Genomic DNA, 27801 nt, shown 5'->3' with positions numbered 1-27801 from the left:
GAATTTTATTTTTTTAATTGCAAAAATTTTATTTTTTGTTGTTGTTATTAATTAAAAATATAAAAAAGTTTACCTACTAGTTAAATTATGTGGTATCTCCCTAAATCTCCAACTGAAAGAGACACTACTGAAGGATGTGTCATGGTGCACCGCCAATTTTTATTCCTCTTAGTTTCATCATTCCATTGCTCATCTTTTCCCTTTTTGACTGATAGATTCTTTCTTCAGCTGTGTGATTAATGCTGATGTTGTTATGGGTGATTTGGTTAACTTCCAGAACCACTCCTTATTCTGAAAACATTTTTGACTGAAATTAGTCCCTACTTTAATGATTTGAAGGTTGGATTCGCAGCCTCGAAGGACCAATACTGAAACTGCTGCCTGCTTCATTCTGCTCCAACACAAAGTTTCATTTATACAAGATCAATCAGTTCTGGAGATTGAACGTATAGCAATGTGACTGAAATTATTGATACTGGGTTGTATCCCTGGCAAGAGGTCATAATGTGTTCTCACCACACATACCCACAAAAGATGATGACTGAGGTGATGGAAGTATCAATTAGCTTGTTTGTGGTGAATATTCATAGTTGTACCTTAAATACTTACAGTTTTCAGTTCTCAACTGTGCCTCAATAAAGTTGGAAAAAATATATAATAATATGAACAAATTTAAAGAGAACTAGTTGACATGATGTTAAAATATAGGAGGAAGTTCTTAGATGCGAAAGAAACTGGTTTGTATTTATCAGAATTCAGTGTTTTAGAGTTAAAGTCTGAAATAAGCATATCTAAAACTATTTGACATGAGTTTGGCTTTAACTAGAAGGATTCTCCTGCAGTTGGCGTTGTGTTGAAGTTTCAGAATCTTGTCAGTGAAGATCTTACTGAAAAGGAAGGGTGAATAATCATTGAAAAAGTAAAAGGGGAAGAAGTGACCTTATCTGTTGTCCATACCATTTGAGATTCAGATAATTATGGAAGAATTCATTCACACTGAATAGAGAACAAATTTGGAGCAGGAAACTCTTCTTTGTTGTTTAAAAGAATGTGTGTGCTTTGCTGTTGGGTGACTTACCAGGAAAAAAGTTTTTCGTGGTCTCAACTTCACTGGAATTATAATTTTGAAGCCTCAGTCAAGACTGCCCTTGAAGAAAAATCTCTTTCAGACATAGAGCTTGATTTATCATTAACAAGTATTTGCTTTAAATATATTAAGTATAGTAAGTACATTATTAGCAAGCCTTAAGTATTAAGTGTGAAGTTTAAATATATTATGTATTTGGTGTTCCATACTTCATAAGTGTTTGCGTTCTTTTTTTCAGTTTGAAAAAAAGTTAGTATTTTTTTTGCTGTTGTTTCGGGATTTGAACAAAATTCCAATTTACTACATGTTACTTAGAGGAAATACAGATTTAATTTATTGATGGTTTGCCATTTGAAACAAGTTGGGTAGCCTCTGTTTTATCAGCCTGGTCAGGTGACTGTCTCCCAGAGGGGAGTTTTGTTTCTAAGATCTTCGTCAGTGTCCCATGTTATTACATCAGTGCCTTCCCCCTGTCGTCCCTTTAAATTACTCAACAGCCAACTATGTCACGTGTGAGTAAATGTTTTCTTAGTGATTATGTTTTAATAAAATCTAGAATTATAGATATGTATTATTCCTTTCTTTGATTTATATGTCATTCTTTCAGTTTTTCATCATTTATATTATAATATAAAAATTTCACAGCAGTTTTTATTTGTGGGAGTAACCGAGATGTTACAGAAGGAAATTTAAGCAAAACATCAAATTAATCTTTTACCTTCCTACCTTGTGTCTTGGATCTCTGATAGGTGATCTGTTTTATGTCTAAACCAGAGAAAAATTAATGGAGGGGTTTTTCTGATTAAAATCTGGGAAAATATTCAGGAATTATTAAATAGGGAGCAATATTCTTTTTTAAATGAAAGTCGACTTCTTAATATAGTTCACATTTTGTTCAAGAGATAGAATTGCATCTATTAAATGAATTATTTAAGTCTCCATGACAGTGCTGTTAGAGGACTAGTGTTTCTTGCCCAGCAGCACAAATCAGCAATAAAGACCTTATGATGAAAACTGTAAGTTGTTTTTCTTTATTCTTATTTTTAAAAGAATTACTGTTTAGGAATCATAAGCACTTGTTTATTTTGTATGTATTTGAAATATAATGGGAAAAATAGTTTTATAATATTTATTTTGTAACTAAAAATTAATATTTTGATACAGATTAGAAAAGAATATTATTATATAAATAAATTTATATTGAAAGTGTTAGTTTAATAAATATCTCCCTTATATTTCAGTACATCTTTGTATTTTGGGCAGAAAGTGGTATTTTTTCAGTTTACCTTTTGTAAATATATATATATATATATATATATATATTCTTTTCTAAATATATAGTATAGATAACTGCAGAGCCAGTTCCATATACATAGCATAAATAATTATTAACCTTGGACAAGCTAAACTTTTCGTATTTTCTGGTGAGATACTATACCTTGTTCCCTTTTTGACTTTGCAGTGTAGTCTTTAGATACTTCATATAGAGAGTCATATAGCTCACAGACACCTTCCTTATATTTTTATTGAGCATTACTAATGCCTGTCAGGCTTATTATTCTATAGAATACTTTGTTTTTAAATTTTTATCTTATTAGCTTTCAAAAGTATCTTGAATAGAAAATACCATGATTCCAGTTTTATAATTTGTATATTTGAGAAAGCTGAAATCAGTTCCTATATACATATATACAAAGCTAATCCATGAAATGTTTTTTCATAATGTATGTACTAAGCTATTTTATTTGATCACATGGCTTTCCCTTATTTTTATATTTCAGGTTGGCATTTAAGGAAGCTGTAGTATTACTTGGTGTTTTAAGACCGTGGACTCTGGAGTCAAAGTATCTGGGTTCAAATCCAGGTTCTATCATTTCCTAGATTTGTGACTTTAGACAAACTTACTACTCTCCGGGCTTCAGTTTTCTAATCTAAAGCCTAAGATAATATGTAGTATTTATTATCACAAAATCGTTTTGAGCATTACATTTAAAATGAAAGATTATAATAGCGCCTGGCAAATAGAAAGCAGTAAGGGTTAGCGTTTAACATTTTGGGAGCAGGAATCAGTGTGCCTGTATTTATATTAAGATTTCATCTCACTGAATAACAATTTTAAGATCTTGAAAATTCTCCTTATTCTTACTGAGCCTCAGTTCCCATACCTGAAAAGTGAGGTTGTAGTGTGGATTCAGTTTGATAATGTTTTTAATGCATTTTCTAAAGCAGCCCCCTGCAAATATTAAGCACTCCTTAAATGTTTGATATTATTAATTTTGTTAATGTTTGGTCTTTGTTGTTATTGTTTAATTAAATTTGATTCAGCAAATTTAGTTCTTTAAATGTATAATATTAACTTATTAACTTAAACTAATTAACTGTGTGCTGTTAGAGACTTCAAAGGTTCTCTGTTAAGAGGTAATATACATTTAAAATAGCATTTACTTGCCTGTAGCAAATGACCTAGAATGTTTGGAGAGAGTAGATTTATCTATAGATAAATTAATCATAATGTTAGAAATATTTCTGTGGCTTTTTAAGCAGATTCATAGTATAAGAATTTAGGAATAAATTCCATCAAATACTAAAAAATATGTTTTGTATTAGTGAGGTTTGAGTTCATGTAATTTTATTTAACTTTTTTGATGGTGTATCATATTCATATCTTCAGGGTGATTTCAGTGTATTGTTCCATCTCAGTTTTATGGACAAGTGGGATTATCAAATAATAATTAAATATCTCAATCCTGATATAAGGGTGAAAAAGTAAAAGTCTGAAGCTTTTTAATATTTTCTGTCAGAAAATGTTATTTCTTTTCTACAATTATATTACTGTTTTAAAATTTTAAATACAAAATGTTTTTCCATGAATGTAGAGAATGGGCGTTTAGCCAAGCAGTGCCTTAAAAGGGAGTTATATAGTATATTTGCCTTGTAAGTATAAGGCACCTTTTTACATTTTCTAGTGAGGAAAGATTCTGTTTTCATTTTGTCCAAATAAATGGTTTGTATTGATCTGAAAATTTGTGAAGTAGGAGATTTTCCATTAAAGCATAGTACCTGTCATTTGCCAGTGAGATTTGTATTTAGTCAGTGATGCCTTTTACATGCAACAGATGAGCAAAAGGAGACCTCCCAACTCTTTATAATGAACCTGACCTTCATCAGAGCACTATCATATTTCTCTCTTTACTGGACATTCACTCTGCAGTCGTCCGCAGACATGCTAAAGTAACATGTCAAAACCTAAACTTGCTACCTGCCTCTCTTCTTCCACTGATTTCTCGACTCCCATGCTCTAAACCTTTATGTTTGTATTTTTTCATTTTTTTAAATGGTGTTACCATTCACCCAGGCTTCCCAGATAGCTCAGATGGTAAAGAATCAACCTGCAATGCAGGAGAGCCTGGTTTGGTTCCTGGGTTGCGAAGATCCCCTGGAGAAGGGATAGGATACCCACTCCAGTATTCTTGGGCTTCCCTAGTGTCTCAGATGGTAAATAATCCGCATGCAGTGTGGGAGAGCTGGGTTGGGAAGATCCCCTGGAAGAGGGCATGGCAACCCACTCCAGTATTCTTACCTGGAGAATCCTATAGACAGAGGAGCCTGACGGGCTACAGTCCGTGGGGTTGCAAAGAGTCAGATACAACTGAGCGATTAAACTCAGCACCGTACCATTCACCTATTCACTCAAGCTAGAAACTTTAGAATTACCTTCTACTTCTCTTTATCCTCATTCTCTCCATTAATTGACTGGATTGTTACCAATTTCCTCTGAACCAACTCTCCCCTCTTCTCTGCCGTCGCCGCTACCGCTTAGCCTCATATTCTGCCACCATCCACTCCCTGCTGTTGGCCATGTTTTCTGATTGTTTTAGGGAATATAGTTCTACAAGTACAAAGTCTTTAGGATGCTGTTTGGGGTTCTTTGACAGTTTGAACCTTGCTTTCATTTTCAGTAACTGTTCTGGCATACTTTTGATCTTTCTTGAACACGCATTCATTCATGCATTTACAAATGTTTGTATAGTGTCAGCTGGTAGCATTGTGCTAAGAACTTAGAGGAGACAAAGGTAGATAAGACAGCCAGGACTATGGCCCAGTAGTGCCGATGGGACGCCATGCGCACTGCTCCTGGTCTTTGATCACGCTCTTTCATCTGCCCTTTACTCTTTAATAGAGCTTCTATTAATCTTTCATACCCTACCCAAGTGTTATCTCCTTTCTGAAGTGTTTGTAACTTTGCCGGGTAGTATTCCTTCTTTGTGTTCCAGTATGGACACGACTGAAGTGACTTGGCAGCAGCAGCAGCACTGCTTAATATATTCAGTGCTTCTCTTGTCATGCTTGCTGTATTGTATGTGTTTATAGTTGACCTTTCTCCCTGGGTTAAATTTATAAGTGGGAAGGGAGGAGGGAAATGAGAGAGGAACACAGAAATAAAGATTGAGGTAAGGTGTAGGAAAGGCGGGAAGGGAAGAAAAGGAACACAAGAGAAGTATGGGCAGTAATTAAAAACAGAGACTCTGGAGCCAGACAGGGCTTGAACCCTGATTCTTCTACTTTCTAGCTGGGCACATGGTATAATAGCTCCAGATTAAAAGAGTTAACAAATGATAAAGTACTTGAAAGTGAATAGCACATAATATATGCTATATTGTTTTTATTAGCAATAACTGGCTTTCTTAGGTGAGTTATGTTTCCTCCTTCATGTAGTCTTCTAAGAGATGGGAGATTTTTTTTAAATTTTACTTATTTATTTTTAACACCAAAAGCATTTTGTGTTGGAGTATAGCCAGTTAACAGTGTTGTGATAGTTTCAGGTGAACAGTGAAGGGACTCAGCCATACGGGATGGGAGATTTTAAGCTGCTTATTATTAGAGCTAATGCTGTGTGTTCACTTACGGCATCACATTTCTTAGTGTGCTTTGGGCCTGGGCTGAAAGGGGAGCTCCTATATGTGCTGTTTATAATGTAATACTGAATATGGTCACACTGAGAATTTTGTGTCTTCGTACCAGATTCTGTCCTGCTGCGATCTTCCTAGCTTTTAGATCTGCTGATGATAATTTTTTTACCTTTTTTTGTTTTTTTTACCTTAACCTTCAGGCTTGATGTGTATCACTGTTTTATGTCATATACCTTAGATTCTTTTATTAAACTATGTTCTCTTTCCTGACTATGCTCCAGCCTGAGAATGGGACACAAAGGGCTAACGTCTAGGCGTAATGTCTTGGTTCTGGTAGCGGGATCTGTTCCTCCGCACCGGGCTGCTATTCAGAGCACTCCACCATTCCTGCCACCTTCTGCCTCACGCTCATCACGCCTCCTCTGCAGTATCACTCTCTGCTCTGTCCTTGACTGCAGTACTGGTGACCCAGCTTTGAACAGACCATAATGTCATATCAGTCCTGCACCTGGGATGCCTAGCTTTCACAAATGCTGAAAAGCTAGGAGAGTAAAGCACTCATCAGTGACTGGTGGGTGACTTCATTTTTAACAAATGAGTTAGATGCTAATTGTCATGATTCTTCAGATTAAAAAAGGAATTTTGGAGGACATGAAGTTTTAGTTGCTGCTTGAGCAGTGGAGGAGAAAAGAGTAGGGTGGTATTTGAGGCTTTGGATTCATTGTCTACTAATGCTTAAGTCAGGCACTGAGATTATAAAAGTTTAGTTCTGTTTAATTCCAAATGACTGGTCCCACAGAGAGAGAGAATGCAGAAGCTGAAAAGAAAGAGATGACTAAGGATTGGAGAAGTTGGAGAAGGTTTTGTCTGTTCTCACTCTACCAAATCTCCCTGGATGATTTCATGTATTCTCTTGTGTTCATGATTCTCATGTATTCATGGAGTTTCTGGAATGCACAGAAACTCTTGTTTTCACATGCTGTTTCTTCTGCATGAAATAGTGTTCACTTGGCTAATTCTTGGGCTTCCCTGGTGGTTCAGACAGTAAAGAATCCGCCTGCAATGCGGGAGACCTGGGTTTGATCCTTGGGTTGGGAAGCTCCCTGGAGAAGAGAACGGCTACCCACTCCAGTATTCTGACCTGGAGAATTTCATGGACTGTGTAGTCCCTGGGATTCGCAAAGAGTCAGACACGACTGAGCGACGTTCACTTTCACTTTTTTGGGTGATTCTTACAATATAATCACAGGAGCCATAACTTGCAGAAGAGCATGCTTGATCCTTCAGCACTGGTTTACATAACCTTGGTTGCACTGCGATGTGACTGCCTTCACCAGCCTGTTCAAGGAAGATAGGAAATGCATGTGTGATATGCTCGGTGTATGGCCGCTGCTGCAGAGTATTTGTTGGGTGAATGAATGAGTGGGATTTGGTATAGAGAGGATACTTGGTCACTCCTGGCAAGGGGAGGAGGCAGACAAAAACACGGCATGTGGTAAATGGAATCATCTGATTGGAGAGAAGTATTGAAAAGAGGCTGGAGTTTTCAATGCCAAGTTAAAAAGTCCACAGTTGTTTAACACAAAAAGAACCATTGAAGCTTTTAGAGCTAACAGCAATAGTATACGTTCTCATAAATTTAAGTGCCTGGGAAATAAGTTTTTCTAAATCTTGTTTTAAAATTTTTTTAATACTCGTCAATGGACTAAATATATGGTAACTGCCTCTTTTATAGACCCATTTCTTTTAAGATTGTTCCCACATAACTTACAGGGAAACTGTTAATATACTCTTCAATAAATTTTAATATACTTTTGAATAAATTGAACAACTCAGTAAACTGTGCAATTTATTTTTCTCACAAACTGAACTGTTGTGAACTATGAAAATTTTAAAATAAAATTCAAATAAGGCAGCAATCTTAACACAATGTATAGGGGTTTCCTTCTTATTTGTAACTTGAATAAATGCTTACAGCTGTGACTTTCTTTCCCTCCAGTATCTCCAGAGGCAGTTGGATTTTTGTCTGCTGTTGGGGTGTTTATTATCTTGATGCTGCTCCTTTTTCTCTATATTAATAAGAAGTTCTGTTTTGAAAATGTTGGCGGGTTTCCAGATCTTGGTTCAGGATACAGTGCAAGGAAGAATTCACAAGATAAAATTTGTAAGTATCATATCGCTGCTTCTCTTGTTTAGTCTTTCTATCTACTGTTTATTACTTTATTTTAAAAATACGATGTACATTAAAAAGCTTGATTCTGACATACAGTAAACTAACTTTTAGACATTATCCTGTGAGAGTAAAAGATCTATTACATAAATTATGTTCAGCTATCTTTTTATTGCCCATGAATTGCTACTATATTGCATAAAAATGAATTGTATATCATCATAGAATGACATTTTTATATACTTTAAGAAGAAGGACATATCTTATTACTTTCTGTGCTTAAATCCATTGTCCAAAGTTTTCTAGAGAGCTTTTTTCCCATGTCCCTAGAAAGCTTTTGAGAGTATTCACTCTTTAATCTGCTGTTGAATTCTCAGCAATGGATAATTTTGTTGTTTAGAGAAGGTGGTTTTCTCTAGTAATTTATATGTAAAATCTGATTATGAAACTTAGTGTTCCTCTTTCCTCCTTGGCAACATAGACATATTGCTTAGTGTTACCAGATAATAGGAAAGATGAGGACTGTGATATTGTTCTTTTTCTTACGAAAAATTTTTATTTTTTTAAGTTATTATAGAGTTCTTTATTTGCTGTTTCCAAAGACTGGCTTATGTAAATAATAGCAAAAAGAAGTTGAAAATTGTAAATGTGAGACATTAATTTAGAATTTTAAGGAAAAATACAAGAGAAGCCTTACATTTCTTGTCCATGTACAAGTGTTAAAGAGATGCTTTTCTCTTATATCTGATAACTTAAAAAGTGATAGCCTCATTGTTTATAAAAATCTTATTGTTGAAGTACATCATGCAGATTTTGCATTAAGGAAACTGTAGTATTTTATGTGGTTTGGTTTGATTAATGTTTCTCATACTTCACCTGTTTTTTTTGTTTTTTTTCATCATTTGTGTCGAATAAACTGGTTAAAGAAACCTCTTTTAGTAACCTCCAGTAATTCTCTGTTTTGGCATTTCTAGTTTTTCTTTGGTCTTATCCCTTTACACTCTTAAAAATTATTGAGGACCCCAAAGAGTTTTTGTTTATGTGAGTTATAGCTCAATGATATATACCAAGTTAGAAGTTAAAAGCTAAGAAAAATTTTAAATATTTTTTCAATTTATTTTAAAAAACCCAACAGTAAGTCTATTACTTGTTAATCTAAAATGTATTAATTTTAAAAACTGTATATTTTCTAAAACCAAAAAATACATTTGATGAGAGGAGTGACATTGCTTTACATTGCAAGTCTCTCTAACGACTGGCACAGAAGAAGGAAGCAACTGGATTCTCGTATCTGCTCCTGCATTCAATCTGTTCCATGGCCTCGGGAAAACCCGAGAGCTCGTTTGAATGAATGAAAGTGAGAAGTTAAATATCCTCTTACTCTCACTGTAGAAAGAGTTTTGACCTTGAGGATCTATTGGAAAGATTGGGGGACCTTATTAATTTTTCTGAGGCTGTTTCTTTACTCGCTTATTAAATAAGAATAAAAATAGTTACCTCCTAGAGTTATTATAAGATCAAATAAGAAAAAAATTTGTAAATCACAATTCTTAACATGTAATAGCCACTCAGCAAATGTTCTCTCTCTGCTCTTCCCTATTCTAATTTCTGCAAAATTGCTTAGATATATAAACAAATACATATTTGGGGGAATATATGTATTGGGGGAATCCTTAATACATTTTTCATTTTGAAATGGTATTGGTGCTTTGTTAATAATATAGGGCAGTTCCCATACGTAGACTATTAATAAGTTAACTAAAAAGTACATAATAAAAATCCTTTTTATACTTCTTCTTGCAGGTATAGAATAAAAACCCAATAGTATTTGAGGGAAAAATACTGTCTTGCTGCTGTCATGACAGCTGTGGAGTGGGAAAAAATGTCGTTACGTTTAAACCAAGTGGTTTGATTTTTTTTTTTTTTTGAAACGTCTTTTACGTCAACATATTTCTTCCGTTACATAAGCTATTACGGAAAGACTAAAAGGCCTAATGTGAAATACTGATATTGAGCTAATGAATAGCACCATTTAAGTAAATGTTACATTGAAAGTCCAGAGGGCTTGATATTTTGAGAAGAGAAAATTCCATGATTGCAGCTTTTAGGAACAAGGAATTAGAAAATGGCATTTTTCAAAAGTTTTCAGCAGAATCTGCCTTCAGTGTCCTCTCTGGTGGACACGATCAGTAATGCTGTGGAAGATTTGACTGCTGCTGTAGGAGAAGTCAGCTATGCGTTCACTGACTCAGTTGCTGAACAGGTAACAAGCATGATAAATGGCTTTCGCCCAGAAGAGGAAAGCTCTGCAGCCCCAGAAGCTGCAGATACTTCTAAACAAGAAAGCACCACAAAACCAGAAGTCTCCCAAAACACTAATTGTCAGAAAGCACCATTCAATTTAGAGAACCGAGCAAATCGGATAAACAGCTATAATACTTCAGTTTCACAAAAGCAAGACCGAGGAATGAACGAAGGAGGAGGAGTTAAACATATTAATAATAGGCAGCAGATGCCGTCACAGTATCAGGAAACAGATAATGGCTTGAAAGGTGATTCTTTGAAAGGCCATGTGCGTGATGGTAGGGTATCAGTTAGCAGGCAGGATGCAAGTGCTGGATCTGCTTGGCAAGAACTTGAAAGTACTGACAGGTGTCGAAAAAATGGATTAGAAATTTCCAGTGACGGTAAACCTGACTTAAAGGAGGTAAGATATCAAGAAATGAAAGAAAATTACGTAAAGAAAGCTGAAACACATATTAAAAGTAAAGGCCACAAAGGGAATAACTATTTAGGAAATGAAAGTTCTCCAAAAGATATTTTGGAAAGCAGTAGACATATGATGCAGAAATCCATTAAGAAGGAAGACTTATATCCAGCAGCATCAACTAATTCTAAAGATCAGTGTCAAGGAAAAATCAAAGAACAAATGAATCCAACAAAATACTACAAAGGGAAAGCAGATATAAAAACAAAGAAAAATGAAGCCATTTCTGCCAAAAAAGAAACAGCAAAGAGTAAAGATGAAAAATATTTTAAGATAATATCAGAAAAAGGTGAGGTGTCCTAATGTGAGTTTGAGTGATAAGATTTTCTCTTAATTTTTTCACATTAGGAAAAACATCATCGAACTTCTTTAATTGCTCTCTGTACGTCTGTATTACTAAGGCTTTCTTGAGTCCTCTTACTGGGAGACATTTTTAAAGTCGTGCAGTTTTTTCTTACAGTCCTTTCAAAAGCATGTTGTTTGTATTCCTCTGATTTAAGTATTGCCCCTGGTCCCTGCATTATTTGGACAATTTTAAGGACCTTCATTTTACTTAATGCCCATTTATTGTACAACCAGAACTCCATGGTTTTCTTAAGTACTCTGCATACTTTAATTGGAGTTTATTTGCTGTGCTATAGTTGAATTTTAAAATTTTGTGTTTTTGTAACCTACCTTTAACCGTTTATACATTGTTGCTCTTCACATCTTTCCTGGTAAGAATCTACCAAATGTTTTATGTTTTCCTTGAAAGCAATGGATTTTTATTTTATTGAAATACATGCCTCAGAATATGTCTTTTCATTTAGCCATACATTGAGAGTTTTATGTGACTTCTGGGTTTCCAAAGCATATACATGAACAATCTTTTTATTCATGAGTTCTCCATGTACAATTAAGATTCCAACTAAGCAGTCACAATTTTCATCCACAATATTTGTGACAGTTTTCAAAACAATTAGCTGACAATTACTTGGTTTTCTTCATATTGTCAGTTACCACTCCTGGTTATCCCTTGAAGTGAAGTGAAAGTGGCTCAGTCATGTCCAACTCTGTGACCCCATGGACTGTAGCCCGCCAGGCTCCTCTGTCCATAGGATTCTCCAGGCCAGAATTACTGGAGTGGGTATCTGTTCCCTTCTCCAGGGGATCTTCCCAATCAGGAATCAAAACTAGGTCTCCCACATTGCAGGCAGATTATTTACTGTCTGAGCCATGGTTATCCCTTAGTCATTCTCGTTTACCGTTGATCTGATCACAACACCAGAAGTACACTGGCTTTTATTTATAAAAGATACATATGGAATTTTTGTGTATGTTTACATTCTCATAAAATAACAAAAAACTGAGTAGCACTAGAAATGCAGAAGGCCATTTCAGTTCTGCTGCAAGACTTTCTGTGTGATGGGAAGCTGCTGTTTATCAGTTGTCTGAGTGACTTTTAAATGATATAATAGAGGCTGATCCAAGATGGATGAGCCAATTAAAAAGGAATGTAAATTTTTGGAAATATATCTGTTTTGAAGTTTATGCTCCTAGCAGTTGTTTGAAATGTCAGATTCAGTGTTTTTGTTTTTGTTTTCAGTAGCCTTGATTTAATTTTGGTAGCCTTATTACCTGAAGTAATAAAAATCAAAAGAAATAAAATTAAGTAAAATAGTTTACATATTATCTTATTCATAAAATAACAGAATGGATGCTGTTAATAAGTACTTCACAGATAGTAGTGCAGAATTTAAAATTTTGATTTGTTTTAATTAAGAAGCATGCTACTACCTAAAGGAATCACATATCTCTCAATATTCTAGATTTTAATGAGTACTAAACTGAAAATCCTGTAGACAGAGGAGCCTGGTGTGCTACAGTCCATGGGGTTGCAAGAGTCAGACATGACTTAGCAACTGAACCACCACCTCCAAACTGAAACATATTATGATTTAAAAATCATTTTGAAAATCATTTGACCCATATGGATTGTCCCTTCATATAGCTGAACTGTAATATTGCTAGTATTAATACCTGAGTCCTAGGTTCTGACAGAGCTTATAAGATACAATAAGAGGAAGACGGGTTTCCTTTTCCCTTTCTGAATGCAGGGCCTACTTCAGGTAATATCTTATAGTAGTAAATTTCTTGCTACCCTCCTCAGAGCTCTCCTGCTCCCTTAGAATCCACGCAGTGCTAAAACCTGGGAGTCAGAATGCCTAGGTTCTAGAGTAGATCTGCCGTCATCGCAGTCCTATCTAATAGAACTTTCTGCAGTGATGAAAGGGTTCTGCACATCTGTGTTGCTCCATACAGTAACCACTGTCCACAGATAGCTCTTGAGCACTTGGAATGTGGCTAGTAGCACTGGAGAACTAAGTTTTAAATTTTATTATTTCTACTTAATTGAAATAACTGCATGTGGCAGGTGACTAAGTGTTGTCAGTGCAGAATATAACATTGGTTATGGTTTTACCCTTTGATAGTTTTATTTTACTGAATTAAAAGTGGGACTTGGACTAGTGACCCTGAGGCTACCATGTTTCTAACTCTAAATATTGAATTTATATCCCATATCTTATTCTCGTTCTTTGTCTCTCCACTTGAATTTTAAACTTTGATTCCTGTAGTGCAGATGATTTTAGCTGAGTATAATGAGAGAAATGTCTAGACTGAACTAATAACTTCTGACTGCTGTGGTCTTTTCATCCTTCTGGGGTTGTTTTAGAATTCTGAGAAGGTTACATCTTGTCTAAATGAATCTCAACGTGATGCAGTTTCAAAATCTTTACTTTTTAAGTAAATGATATTAATAATAACAAGTGCTTTTTAAAAGAATATAAAATTAATTGACCAGTTTGTCTTCTGGAAATGTAATTTGAAATTTGGGTATATGTAAGTAAAGTTTCCCTAGGAAGTCTGTCTTTCACAGATGATGTGTTAAGTTTGATATATATGCTTCCAGATATTTTTGTATGTATCTATAAACTTATACTGCATGGATGTGTGTATACATTGCATGTAGATGTGTGTATGTGTGTTACGGTTTTTTAAATGAGACGATAACTTCTATTTTATTTCTCTTAACATTATATGGTAGGCATTCTTTCCCTGTGAGCACTTCTAAGTTCACCTCCTCGTTTTTAATGATTGCATAGTGTATCATTGCACAGATGTATCATAATTTACTTAACCAAGGCCCAGCGTTGGACATTTAGCTTGCATTTTTGTTTTCTTTTGCTGTTAAACAGTTCAGTAAATACATATCACTGCCCATCTGTTAATTATTTTTTTAGGCTGAATTCTTAGAAATGGAATTGGTTAATTCTTATAAATGAATCAAAGACTATACAAATTGGAAACTTTGATATGTCTTGCCAGATTGCTATCTAGAAAGTTGAATCATTTATATTTCGATCAGTAGTGTATGTCTGTCTGTCTCTTTGTTCTGCTTCTAGCACTAAGCAGTATCAGCTATGAAAATTTTGGCTAAGATGATGACCAGTAATGTCTCTTGTTACATGAATAATTTCAGTCAGATCCGTATATATTAGCAATACTTAAACTTCTTTGTGTGCTACTAATGCTTTAAAAAAAATTGCGGAAGATGGCAAGCCCTATTATTCTGTTTATCTGTATCATGGTTGGAAAATCCCTGTGACTAACATTATTTATATAATTCAAATATGCAAGTCAGTTTTTTCTAGTAAAACATAAAAATCCAAAACTTGGGCTTCTTAAATGAAAAAATATTTTTCTAAGGTGGAAAATTCAGATTGTGTGTGTGTATATATATTTGTGTGTATATGAATATATATGACATATATAATATATAACATATATATGACTATAGCAAATTTGCCATTATTTTATAGCATTAAATTTTGATCTGCTCTCCTTGTCATTCCAAATAGATAATTCCTACATGGACAAAGATGAGCATGGTTCATCCTCTGAAAGTGAAGATGAAGCTCTGGGTAAATACCATGAGGCCTTATCCAGAACACACAATTCCAGACTACCACTGGCAGATTCTAGACAAAAGAGCTATACTTGGGAAACGAGACAGAAATATAGTCCTCTTTCTGCAGAGTATGATGGATACAGTAGTGAAGCATCAATAGATGAAGGTAAGATAGGTTAATTATTTAATTTTTTTAGATGATATGCTATAGTATTTAGTTATTTGTTTCTACAACTCTGGGCATCTGTGGCTGCACAGTAAATGAGAGCATGAATAGTCTAGTCGCATTTCTGGGACTGCAGTTTATTCAAATTCAAATCTTTGAGCTCAAGCCAAAACCAAAACATCCCAAACCAAAACACCAATAATTGAAATACAGTGGTAATTCTAGTGCTCTTTCGCAATGAACATATGTCTAGCAGTCATGAAATGGGAAATGGGAATATGCTCTTGTCTCAGATGGAATCATTTCCTAAATACCTGTTATAGGAACTGATATCTCACAGTATTGACTATGATTGCCATGTGTAAATGAATGCGTTTTCATTCAGTATGGCCCCTAGCATGAGCCGGACACTTCATGCAGCACGTAGCAGAAGAAATGATGATCTGTTCCATGTAGAGGAAAAACTGAGATAAATTTATGGAGTGCCTGTACTGTATTGTACTAGATTTTAAGGGGAATTTAAGGAGTTTTCAAGGATTATTTTGTCTTTAACTGATTTTTGCCTCACATGAGGACACTGACATTTGAACTTAACCTACATAGAAGATACAAGTCCACTCTCACACATTTTTATATCTTTCTAAAAGAGAAATGGAGAAGGCAATGGCAAAAGCTTTGCTATTGCTTACAGCATTTTTCCTTCCACATTTAAGTAAGTTGTTCATATACTTGATACAGTGTGTCTCTACTCGTAGTAACTATTATATATGTCCAGATATGAAGAAAAGAGCAATGTATTTTAAATAGCACTTTTATTATCGAATCAGATGCAAACTAACCTTAATTTTATAGCTGTGGCTTGTGTTCTGGGACCTGTTACTATGGATGCCTTACCCTGGCACATACAGTTGTCAAAAGAGCTAAATCATTTACTTTTGTACTTGGCTTAATGCTAACTAAAGATTGGCATATATACTTCCCTTTTATTTCTGCTAGTACATAGGTACAGTAAGAAAATAAATATAGAAAGCTCATTATGAGATGTTCGGGAAGAAATAAAAAATATTAGACATGGACTCTACCCTCAAAAATACCTTACTTAACACTAGAGAAAATAAGATATTGTTTATAGTGATAACTAAATAATGCAAAAATGACAAAGCCAGTCCCCAGCTTATATAAATCCTGGCTCATGAATAGTAGAACAGAAAGAATGGATCTTAAAGCCTGATCCTTGTGCATATTCTGACCTTGTGACTCACCAAGCTGTGAACCCTTGAGCAGTGTAGCTAACAGTTAGTAGGTTTGTTTCCTTGTCTCTCAGTGTGAATAATAACTTGCTGATAGGGTTGTCATGGACCTTAAATGTCATGTGTGGTGGTCTTAGCACAGTGTCTGATGCCTGATTGGTAAGTGATCAGTAAATGGTAGTCATAGCTGTGGTTGAGGAAACAGTGATGGTGATGAGAATGAGCAGCCACAAGCAAGCTATGAGTGTGTAACATGGGACTCCAGTCGTTTTCTGTTTTGCAGCTTCGGTTTAGGCTTTTTTGCTCTACTCATCTCTTCTCACCCTACGCTTCTGGGCTGATTTGATTGCTTCTTCCCACTAGCCCTGTCACTCTCCAATGGCTCAGCAGTTTGGGGAACGCGGTAGAGAGAGACGCATAACCACAGTGGCCCTTCTGTTCCTGCCCTTCCCTCTGGAATCACCTCTCATTTCAACATCACCTGTGTATTTAGGACTCGTACCTTTCTACCATTTCTACCCTAAATCATTTGGTAAAACATCCAGGATAGCTTGATTTTAGGCGTTCTGAAATGAGATTTACTTATTTCATAAGCATTTGTTGAAAGCTTTTTATGTGCCATACTAGATCCTGTGGATGTAAATAAAAGCATTTTATAAAAAATTATATAAAAGATTAATCAAAGCAAGCTTGTTTTAAAGAGCCCCCAGACTGGCGGAGGATCACCTGTGAGTACACGTGTCACGTTGTGTGGTAAGAAGTCTGTTAATTACAAGAATAGCGTCGTGCAGAAATACAGAGGAGGAGGTGACTGAGGCTTTGGGAGGTGGGGATGGGGGATCTGCATGGGGTGGGTGAGCTAGACTGAGAGGGGGCTGTTCAGTCACACAGAATAGTGAATGGAGGAAAGCAGAAGGCACTGTGTTTCCGAGGCTTTATCTAGGATCTGTGCTTGGAGAAGGTGCAGTAATGGGCCTGAATGCCATGCTCAGGAGTTTGGATGTTGTCTTCCAGGAAATATGGAGCCCTAGAAAGTTTTTAAACTGGCTAGTGTGGCACTTTTAGGTTAGTGTTTAAATACTGTAACAGAAGATGAATTGGAGGTAGGAACTGCTCAAGACAGAAGGACAGATGCGATAAACAGCCATGAGATCCTAGTAGCAATGTTGATTGAGGGACAAAGAATTCGAGGGACTTCTCAAGAAGACATTGAGGGACTTCTCAGTATACCCTGGCGAATGGCTGCGTGCTGTGTGTAAGGAAAGACTGTTTGATGAGCTTAGAAAGCATAGAGAGGTAGGTTTGTGGGAGGAGACGGTCTGGTCTCAGTCATGCTGTATTTCAGGGGTCTGTGGACTATCCAGGTGGAGATGGATATCCTTATTGTTAAAATGCTGGCACTGGGGTTTAGGATGGAGAGATGACCGTCAGATAGCGATCAACTAAGAAGATAGTTTTTTGTATCATAGATGATTGCTAATTGAAAAACCAGAGATTGCTATGAGTCCAAAGTAGACTCAGTGAAGAAAGGAAACGAACAGGAAAACTTGATTAGAAAGGGACATTTCAGAGCGCTGGATTTTCGAGAACAGCAATTTCAAGTGATAGTTAAATTCTGCACATGCCCGCAGGCTAAAGACGCAGAAATACATATAAAATGCTAAACGGTTTTAAGGAAGGGAGCGAAATACTATCCACTGGGGAAGTGTGAGAGAGCTTCTGTGGAAATGGCGTTAGGGTTCAGCTTTGAAAAATGGGTAGAAAGTTGGTGAAAAGAATAAGTAGAGGTATCTTAGAAGGAAGTTCATACACGCCACAGTACAAAGTAGTGAAATCTAGGGACTATTTCAGAAACAGAGAAAAGGCTCTTCTTAACTCTAACATAGGTGTGTGTGTGTATATATATATATGTTTATATATGTGTAAAATAAAGTGGAAAGACAGATAAAATCTAAATCCTGAAGTGAGTTTCTAAGAAGTTTGGATTTCATTGGTTAGCCAGCAAGAACTCACTGAAAGTTTTTCACCAAGGGACCACAACCAGGGATGTGCTTTAAAAAGAGTAGTTTACAACAGGAAGACTATAGGAAAAAGTCACCAATTAAGGAGGCCTTTGGAATCATCTATGTGGGAAATGGTAAAAATCTGAATTATAATAATGGCAGTAGGAATATAAGAGGATGGGAGAGATCTTATAGAGGCACCGTTTACTGGATTTAGAAACTAAATGTATTGGAACTTTAGAATGAAGGAAGAAGTGTCAAAAATGATCCTAGTTTCCAGCAAGTATGACAAGGAAAATGCTGAGGTCATTAATATAAATAAGAAATCCAGAGAGGGATGGTTCTTACTTGGAAGGTGGGGGAGGGGTGGGAGATAAGAGTGGTTTCATGTATATGGTAAGGCACAATATTTAAGCAGTTGGAAATGGTTGTGGATCTTAAAATCATGAATGAGTTTGGGAGAAGCTTTGCCAGATCATATATACTTAGCCAATAGAAGCCAAGGGAAGTAATTAAACTGATGAGGGAGAATGTGTGGAGAGAAAAGAAAGTAATTTCCTTTCATTAACAGAATTAAGGGTGTCACTTAAACAGAGAAGAGTAAGTAACCGATAAAATGGAGAATCACTAGAACGTTGTATTTCGTCAGCCACAGAAGGAGAGTTTTGGATGCCACACTGCAGAGAGAGTGGGGATGAGAGTGCAGACTAGCTCCTTTGTCCATTAGCAGTTGATCAGTAAGTCTCAGTGTACGTTTGAGAAGTGTAGACTCATAAGTGAGACTGAAGGTGGTTAGGAGACAGTAAGTCGAAGAGTGTTCCTTTGCTACCTGCATTTTCATTTTACTTTTTCCTCCTTTATCAAGAAAAAGAGGTAGTTGAAGGGGTTCACCTTCTGTGTCCAACCCCAGAACAGTAACCTTCCTCTGGTATGTATTCATAATGGCGGGGGGGGGGGCGTTGCTTCTGATACCCATCTGGGTCTCTGCCAGCTGGCTGTACCTCTTCGTAGCTGACTCAGGAGAAATACTGCTCACTTCATGGCCGGTCACCTAAGAGGACCGCTGAGTACCGTTCTCTTGTAGGATTTATTCATTTTCCTGGGATACAAGTAAAGAGATCAGCTAAATAGGTTATGCGTCTCATTACTGATCTGACCCTTTATCTGCATACTATTCTGCATGTTTATGAAGATCGGACTTGACTGCTGTGGGTTGAGGTGACTAAAGGGAATTACAAGGTAGAAGGGAAGATATTTTTTAATGTGCATTTTTACATGACATACTGTTACTCCTTGGAAGAAAAGTTATGACCAACCTAGATAGCATATTCAAAAGCAGAGACATTACTTTGCCGACTAAGGTCCATCTAGTCAAGGCTATGGTTTTGCCTATGGTCATGTATGGATGTGAGAGTTGGACTGTGAAGAAGGCTGAGCGCCGAAGAATTGATGCTTTTGAACTGTGGTGTTGGAGAAGACTCTTGAGAGTCCCTTGGACTGCAAGGAGATCCAACCAGTCCATTCTGAAGGAGATCAGCCCTGGGATTTCTTTGGAAGGAATGATGCTAAAGCTGAAACTCCAGTACTTTGGCCACCTCATGCGAAGAGTTGACTCATTGGAAAAGACTCTGATGCTGGGAGGGATTGGGGGCAGGAGGAAAAGGGGACGACCGAGGATGAGATGGCTGGATGGCATCACGGACTCGATGGACGTGAGTCTGGGTGAACTCCGGGAGATGGTGATGGACAGGGAGGCCTGGCATGCTGCAATTCATGGGGTCACAAAGAGTCAGACACAGCTGAGCGACTGAACTGAACTGAACTGAACTGTTACCTCATCAGGGCTGGTAAGGAATCATTACCCCATTTCTCAACTCTGAATAATTCCAGTAGAGAAGCTATGAAATAGCCAATACTGGAAGTATCTGTAAGAGTAGAGGGGGTCAGAGAGGGCCGGGTAGGGATTAGGAGAGACAGGGCAGGAGGACTTTCTCACCAGGCAGGGAGAACCTCCATTCACTGAGCTCCTCCTATGTGCCTGACACTGTTAGTTTCTGTACCCCTTGTCACATTTAATCTTCATTGCAACACATTATAATAAGACTATTTCCATTTTACAGAAGTGAGAGGAGATTTTAGGTCAAATAAGTAACTTTTAACCTAAGGTCACACAGTAAGTTAGAAAGACTACATTTGTCAAGGTCACTACAAAACAAATGATCCTTTAGCTTCTGATGGGTTATCACTGCTGCTTCAGTGTCCTCCCTGTCTCTTTTGTTTATAATTAATATCTTCAGTGGGGTCCTTTAGGGAAGTTTATGCATATTATAAATCTGAAATACAGATACTACAGAAAGAGTAAGACAATGTGACAGCCTATATTTGTTGATCGTATTTTCTCCTCTAGGTGGCTATGTTCATCTTCCATTTTTTGGAATACAAAAGGGGATCATATCTCTAAGAAATTTTTTTGGAAAAAATGAACATTAAAATAATTTATCAGATTTCCTTTGTTCACAGTTTTATTTTACTGTGTTCTTAAAATTAAGATTTTCTGATAATCCTCTTAATTTAAAAAGGTTTAAGAGTTAAATAGTAGGTTGTGATATCTTGTTTAAGTTGGTAAGATAGCACAACCGTTGAAATTCTATTCATGCTATTTAGTACTTACCATTTTTATATGAGACGCCTTATTAGATTTTATATAAAGAAAAAGCAGTATAAAATTGTTAGAATGTCTTTTTGTTACTTATAGCTTTCTGTTCTTAATTTACCATAGAGATTATCAAGCTATATTTACATATTATGGTATAGCTATATTAAAAATCATATGATTTTTTTTTGGCAAACTAATTTTAAATGATATTTAAAAATAAAATAATTTCCAGTATGACTTATGTCTTAGGGTACATGTAACCCATACACAGACACAGACCCACACACACACACACACAGACCCACACACACACACACACACACACACGCACTTGCCACTCTCTTTCTTATGGCTGCTTCACAAGCTCCGTGCTGTTGTCTTTGATGTTTTCTTAAGAATGTTGTTCAGTTGCTAAGTCATGTCTGACTCTTTTCTGATCCCATGGACTGTAGCCCAACAGGCTCCTCTGTCTATGGGATTTCCTGGGCAAGAATACTAGAGTGGGCTGTGTTTTCCTTCTGTGGGGGATCTTCCCCACCCAGGGATCAAACCTGCGTCTCCTGCATTGCAGGCAGATTTTTTATCGCTGAGCCACCGGGGAAGCGCACTCTTATTCCCTTTATTTAAATGTTACTTTTAAAATAATTTAGTACTTAATAGTAATAAATTTTTTGTTTATAGTTTCTTTAAGTGCATTTTAAGTTCTTTATAAAGATTGTTCTACTGATTTTCACAATTTCTGTGTGAAGAGGGTAAGTACAAAAAAATTTTGTCTGTATTTTTCACATGCTTTTGACAAAAACATTTTTAGTATCTTAACATGGTAAAAGTGATATATATTACATGGTTTATTTAAATTTTTGTTAAACATTTTCCTAGACTTCAGGTTTTTATTCATGAAAATTTATCCTCTGAAGAATTCTTTATTGTGTAGATGTGTATATGTATATATGTATCTGTACTCTAAATATGACCAGTTTGAGGAGAAACTGACCTTGAAGACTTTTCCTACATTTTTGTGTTTTGGAGATCTTCTTTATGTGATGAGGTCAATTGTTACCAGTAGTGAAGAATTCTTTTATTACGCTACTTTTGCAAACCGCATCTCACCTATGGGATGAGATGTCTTTGTGCAACTTAGTTAAAGGCATGGCCTGCCGGGTGGATGAATTAGAAAGCAGCACTGCCTTTGAGCAGACAGTACACCAAGAGAATATAGTTCAGTGAAGCAGATACCACCTGTGTTAGAAGAAAAAGGCATTCCTTCCTCCAGGTGTAAGATATGGCAGACCAAGGTCACGTTGTACTTAAGCAAACCCACCTCAGCCAGGTACTTTTTTGCAGTGTACAGACTACGCAACCATACGCAGTGGTCCTAAACAGCTGTTTTTATACACTTCCAATCTTAAAGTAAGTTGGTAGGATTGCTGTGTTGAATGGATCTAGATCTATATGGATCCTTCATAGTTTTATTTTTTGTCTGAGATACTTGTCTAGTAGTGGAATGATGGAAATTAAAACATAGACATTAAAGATACCCTTAATAGATTGATTACAAAACTGACACCCAGACACGTGCAACTTTACTAAGATCGTACAGTTCATTAGCTGCAAAACTGAGGCTCTAGGTGTTTGTAACCAGAGAATAGGTCGGTGTCTTTTAAAAGAACTACTGAGTCATGTGAGTTAATAAGAGATAATTATAAATTGAATGCAGGCTCTGTCCATTGAGAGGCTGAGGCATATCTGGAAAGTGGAGGAATAATGCTAATGGCAATCTGACAAGATTAAATTGGGACCTGACACTTTAATTTACAAGTTTAATTTACAGGTTTATAGGCGTTAGCAATGCCTATAGGAACTCAATCTCACCTGCATTTAGGGAGCATTACATACAGTCACAAATGGATTGACAATAATGTTATTTCTAAGAGCAGTAGTGGGTGGTTTAAACTGACTAGAACATCTGTATTTTCCCTGAGTTTAAGCTTACCAACAAGGTACATCTCCTGGGAAACCAACCCTAATCAGAGAGGCAAGTCTGTTTGTGAGGTAATCTCTTTAAGGAAATGGAAAATTTGAAGCTACTTCTGAAGACTAAGCCCAACATGGCTGTCAACTCTGGAGCCCAGGAGAAAAAACCCTCACTTGTTTTAGAGTATTAGTGGAAATTTGGAGGACAGCATAGTGGGAAGGGCATGTCATGAAGGAGCCCTCAAGCCAGAGGAATATTTATTAATGTGGCTACAGTGGAATATATGTTTATTTTCTTTTCAGTTCAGTTCAGTTCAGTCGCTTAGTCGTGTCCAGCTCTTTGCGACCCCATGAAACACAGCATGCCAGGCCTCCCTGTCCATCACCAACTCCTGGAGTTCACTCAGACTCACGTCCATCGAGTCAGTGATGCCATCCAGCCATCTCATCCTCTGTCATCCCCTTCTCCTCCTGCCCCCAATCCCTCCCAGCATCAGTCTTTTCCAATGAGTCAACTCTTCGCATGAGGTGGCCAGAGTACTGGAGTTTCAGCTTTAGCATCATTCCTTCCAAAGAAATCCCAGGGCTGATCTCCTTCAGAATGGACTGGTTGGATCCCTTTGCAGTCCAAGGGACTCTCAAGAGTTTTCTCCAACACCACAGTTCAAAAGCATCAATTCTTCTTTTAGGCACTGCTGAAGTCTTTGTATAGAATTTATCTTCACAGAAATCTTTTGGTTTTATTACTTTTTATATATTTAATTCATCAATTCTGAAAATAAAACAGCATCTACAGAGGTACATTAATATGCCCAGTTTTCCACGACTGTAAGAGCTGGAGCCCAAATCCAGGCTCAGCTGGTTCAGAGGACATTTGCTTGACCACCATAATGTACTGTATCAGCTACTCTCCTACCTATACAAGAATGAAGGAACTTTTATCTTCTGAGATTGCTATCTCATTGTTCCAAGAACATTTCATGAAGACTTTGGACTCCTAGGCAAATAAAGAACCCTACAAGTGGGAAATACCTGGGGTTTGGCCTCAAACTCAGATATGAAGCATATTATGCCTCCTGTATTTAGCCTTTCTGCAAGTTGCTTGTATGCAGACTTCGTATCCTTGGAACCTGGTACAGAAAGTTTGAGGAAATACTAGTGACTTGTTACTTTACCTGTTAGGCTTATTTCAAAAAGGTCAGAGCTGGTTTTTTTTTTTTTTTTTTTTTGAGATACTGTGAAACAATAGTCATGACAGACTATTGTGAAAACTCACTTAGATAAGGGGAGAGATTTTAGGAATTGGCTCCTATGTGAAATATTTCAATTATCTAGCAGACGGGAATCTAGAACTAGGCTCCTGTCACCTCCAGACACGTTTGTATTAAGCAAACCACAGCAAGAGCATAAGGTTCTCTGCAGGGAGCGTGAAGTGTCATATCTTAGGTGGTGGGTTTTTTTTAATGTTCGGCAGAAATCTTGGCTGTAGACCTTTGCTTTAGAGTATATGATAGGAGATTTAGGAAGCCCTATCTAATATCGTAAGTCTTTGTAACAATCTCAGCAGTAATAAAGGTATCTCTACTACTGTGATACTTACAGTTCTTGAAACGGTGAGAAGGCAGCTGCTGTTAAACTGGGCATCCCTGATAGAATAATAAACTAGTCAACTAATAAAGAGCTACACCTTTCCTTCTGATGGACTGGTAGGAACTAAAACAATAAATACAAAGAAGTTAATGTCCTTCACTAATGTTCATACTGCCCAGAATCAACAAGCATTTGTACTTCAGCATTATTTTTTCCAGAAATTTTTTATGGCTGTACTTTAAAACAATTTATATACTAACATGTGAATATGTCTTGCTTTTAAAAATTCAGCTTGATTAAGGTGGAGAGACACTAATGCTGCCGCCTCATGGTACCTCCTGTCTGGAACCATGCACTGGGTGGTGGGTAGGGAGGTGGGTGCTGCTAGTACGCGCAGTGGCTAGGCACTGAAACTCGTGTGTTTATCCCTGGGAGTGGACTCCATCTAGCTGTGTGAAGACAGCCCCGAGGGCCTGGGATGTGATCTTGGCTGAACCTTGGAGCCCAGCGTCAGTTCATGAATAGCAAGGCATGGCCTTCAGAAAATACCTCAAGACAAGCAGTAATGATAATACAGGTTGGGTTAGAGCAATAAGCAGTTCCCAGAGGGAAGTTCATAGTGATGTAAGCCTTCCTCAAGAAAGAAGAAAGATCTCAAACCACTAATGTACCACCTAGAAGAATTAGAAAAATAAGAACACAAAACCCCAATGTCAGCAGAAGGAAGGAAATAACAGAATATTAGAGAAGAAATAAAATAGAGGTTTAAAGAAACAGTAGAAAACATAAATAAAAGGAAGAGATGGCTTTTTTAAAAGATAAAAATGATAAGCCTCGACCTAGGCTCACCAAGAAGAAAAAAGAGCAGACCAAAAAAAAAAGAAATGAAAGGGAAAAAATAACAACCAATACCACAGAAATACAAAAAGTCATATGAGCGGTTATATGCCAGCTATTAATAACTAGATAACTTAGAAGAAAAGGACAAGTTTCTAGAAACATACAATCTACCAAGACTGAGTCAAGAAGAAGCATAATTTCAACAGACCAATCACTAAAAGTGATACAGAATCTGTGATTTAAAAAAAAAAAAAACTTCCTGCAAACTAAAGTCCAGGATCAGATGACTTCACTGTAGAATTCTATGAAACATACAAATGAGAACTTATACCTATGCTTCTCAAATTATTCTAAAAGACTGGAGAGAAGGGAACATTTCCAAATTCATTCTGTGAAGCCACCATCACCCTGATATCAAAACCAGACAGACAAAACAAAAAAAGAAAGTTATAGGTCATTATCTTTGATAAATATAGATGCAAAAAGTCTCAACAAAATACTGACAAACCAAATCCAACAATACATAAAAAGAATCATACACCATGATCAAGTTGGATTCATTCGAGGGTTGCAGGGATGATTGAACATATGCAGAGAAATCAGTATGATATACCACATTAACCAAAGAAAAGACAAAAGCCATATGATCCCCATAGATGCACAAAAAGCATTTGATAAAATTCAACATCTATTCATGATAAAATCACTTATCAAAATCAGTTTAGAGGGAACACCTCAACATGTTGAAAACCATTTACAACAAACCCAATAGCCAAATAATAGTCAGTGGTGAAAAAGCCACAAGCCTTCCTGCTGAATTCAGGAACAAGTCAAGATGCCCACTCTCAACCACTTCTATTCAACATAATATTGGGAATCCTAACAGCAGTCAGACAAGAAAAAGAAGTAGAAGGTATCCAGAATGGAAGGGAGGAGATAAAACTACCATTGTGTGCACTTGATATGATATTCCATATAGAGAACCTTAGGGCTTCCCTGGTGGCTCAGAGGGTAAAGCATCTGCCTGTGATGAGGAAGACCCAGGTTGGATCCCTGGGTCGGGAAGATCCCCTGGAGAAGGAAATGGCAACCCACTCCAGGATTCTTGCCTGGAGAATCCCATGGACAGGGGAGCCTGGTGGGCTACAGTCCATGGGGTCGCAAAGTGAGGCTTGGTGTGCTGCAATTCATGGGGTCGCAAAGAGTCGGACACGACTGAGTGACTGAACTGAACTGAACTGAGTGACTACACTTAGCTATAGGCTTCATTAAAAAAGTATTAGACCTAATGGATTCAGCAAGGTAACAGGATACAAGATTAGTATATAGAAATCTGTTACATTTCTTTATACTACCAAGGAAAATGGTAATAAAAAAAAAATGAAAAAACCAATTCTGTTGAAGATTATGTCACAAAAAATACTTAGGAGTAAACTTAACCAAGGATATGAAAGATGTATATGTATACTGGAAATTATGAAACATTAATAAAGGAAACTGAAGGTGATTCAAAGGAATGGAAAGATACCCCATACTTTTAGGTTGGAGAATTAATATTGTTAAAATGGTCATATTACCCAAAGCAATCTGCAGATTTAATGTGATCCCTATCAAAACACCCATAACATTTTTCACACAACTTGAAGAAATAATCTTAAAATTCATATGGAATCACAAATGCCCAGAATTGCCAAAACAGTCCTCAGGGGGAAAAAAAAAGCTGGAAGCATAATGCTCTCAGACTTCAGACAAGACTGCAAAGCTACAGTAATCAAAACAGCATGATTATGGCACAAAACAGATAGATACATCAATGGAACAAACAGCCCAGAAATAAACCCACGCACCTGAGGTCAGTCGGTCTACAACAAAGGAGACGAGAATATACAACGGAGAAAAGACAGACTCTTCAGCAAGTGTGTTGGGAAAGCTGGACAGCCACCTCTGAATCAATGAAATTAGACCACTCGCTCACCATTTACAAAAAAAAACTCAAAATTGTTTAAAGATTTAACTATAAGACACCATACCATAAAACTAGAAGAGAACAGAAGGAAAACATTCTCTGACATAAATTGTAGCAATATTTTCTTAGATCAGCCTCCCAAGGCAACAGAAACATAAACAAAAATAAAAGACCTAATCAAACTTAAAAGCTTTTGCAAAGCAAAGGAAATGAACAAAAAGACAAGCTATTGAATGGGAGAGAATGTTTCCTTGTTTTAAATTTTATTCTATTTTTAATTGGAAGATAATTACTGTACAATATTGTGATGGTTTCTGCTGTACATCAACATGAATCAGCCATAGGCATGTGTATGTCCTCTTCCTCCTGAACCTCCGTCCCACCTCCCACCCCTTCCTACCCCTCTAGGTTGTCACAGAGCACCAGGTTTGGGTTCCCTGTGTCACACAGCAAATTCCCACTTGCTATCTGTT

General features: G+C 36.7%; 1 protein-coding gene across 1 annotated transcript in view; it reads left to right on the top strand.

Annotated features, from left to right (window-relative positions):
- Positions 1 to 10292: 10292 nt before the first annotated feature.
- Positions 10293 to 27801, top strand: part of SYT14 (synaptotagmin 14) — a 141862-nt gene continuing 124353 nt past the window's right edge. Inside the window, exons 1-2 of the mRNA XM_052653980.1 lie at positions 10293 to 11223; positions 14834 to 15049. Of these exons, the coding sequence (XP_052509940.1) occupies positions 10293 to 11223; positions 14834 to 15049 (1147 nt within the window). The remainder of the gene's footprint in view (positions 11224 to 14833; positions 15050 to 27801) is intronic.

Source organism: Budorcas taxicolor, chromosome 16 (genome assembly GCF_023091745.1).
Source record: "Budorcas taxicolor isolate Tak-1 chromosome 16, Takin1.1, whole genome shotgun sequence".
NCBI lineage: Eukaryota > Metazoa > Chordata > Mammalia > Artiodactyla > Bovidae > Budorcas > Budorcas taxicolor.
The sequence above is the reverse complement of the archived record's forward strand: the minus strand, read 5'-3'. Positions and strand labels throughout refer to the sequence as shown.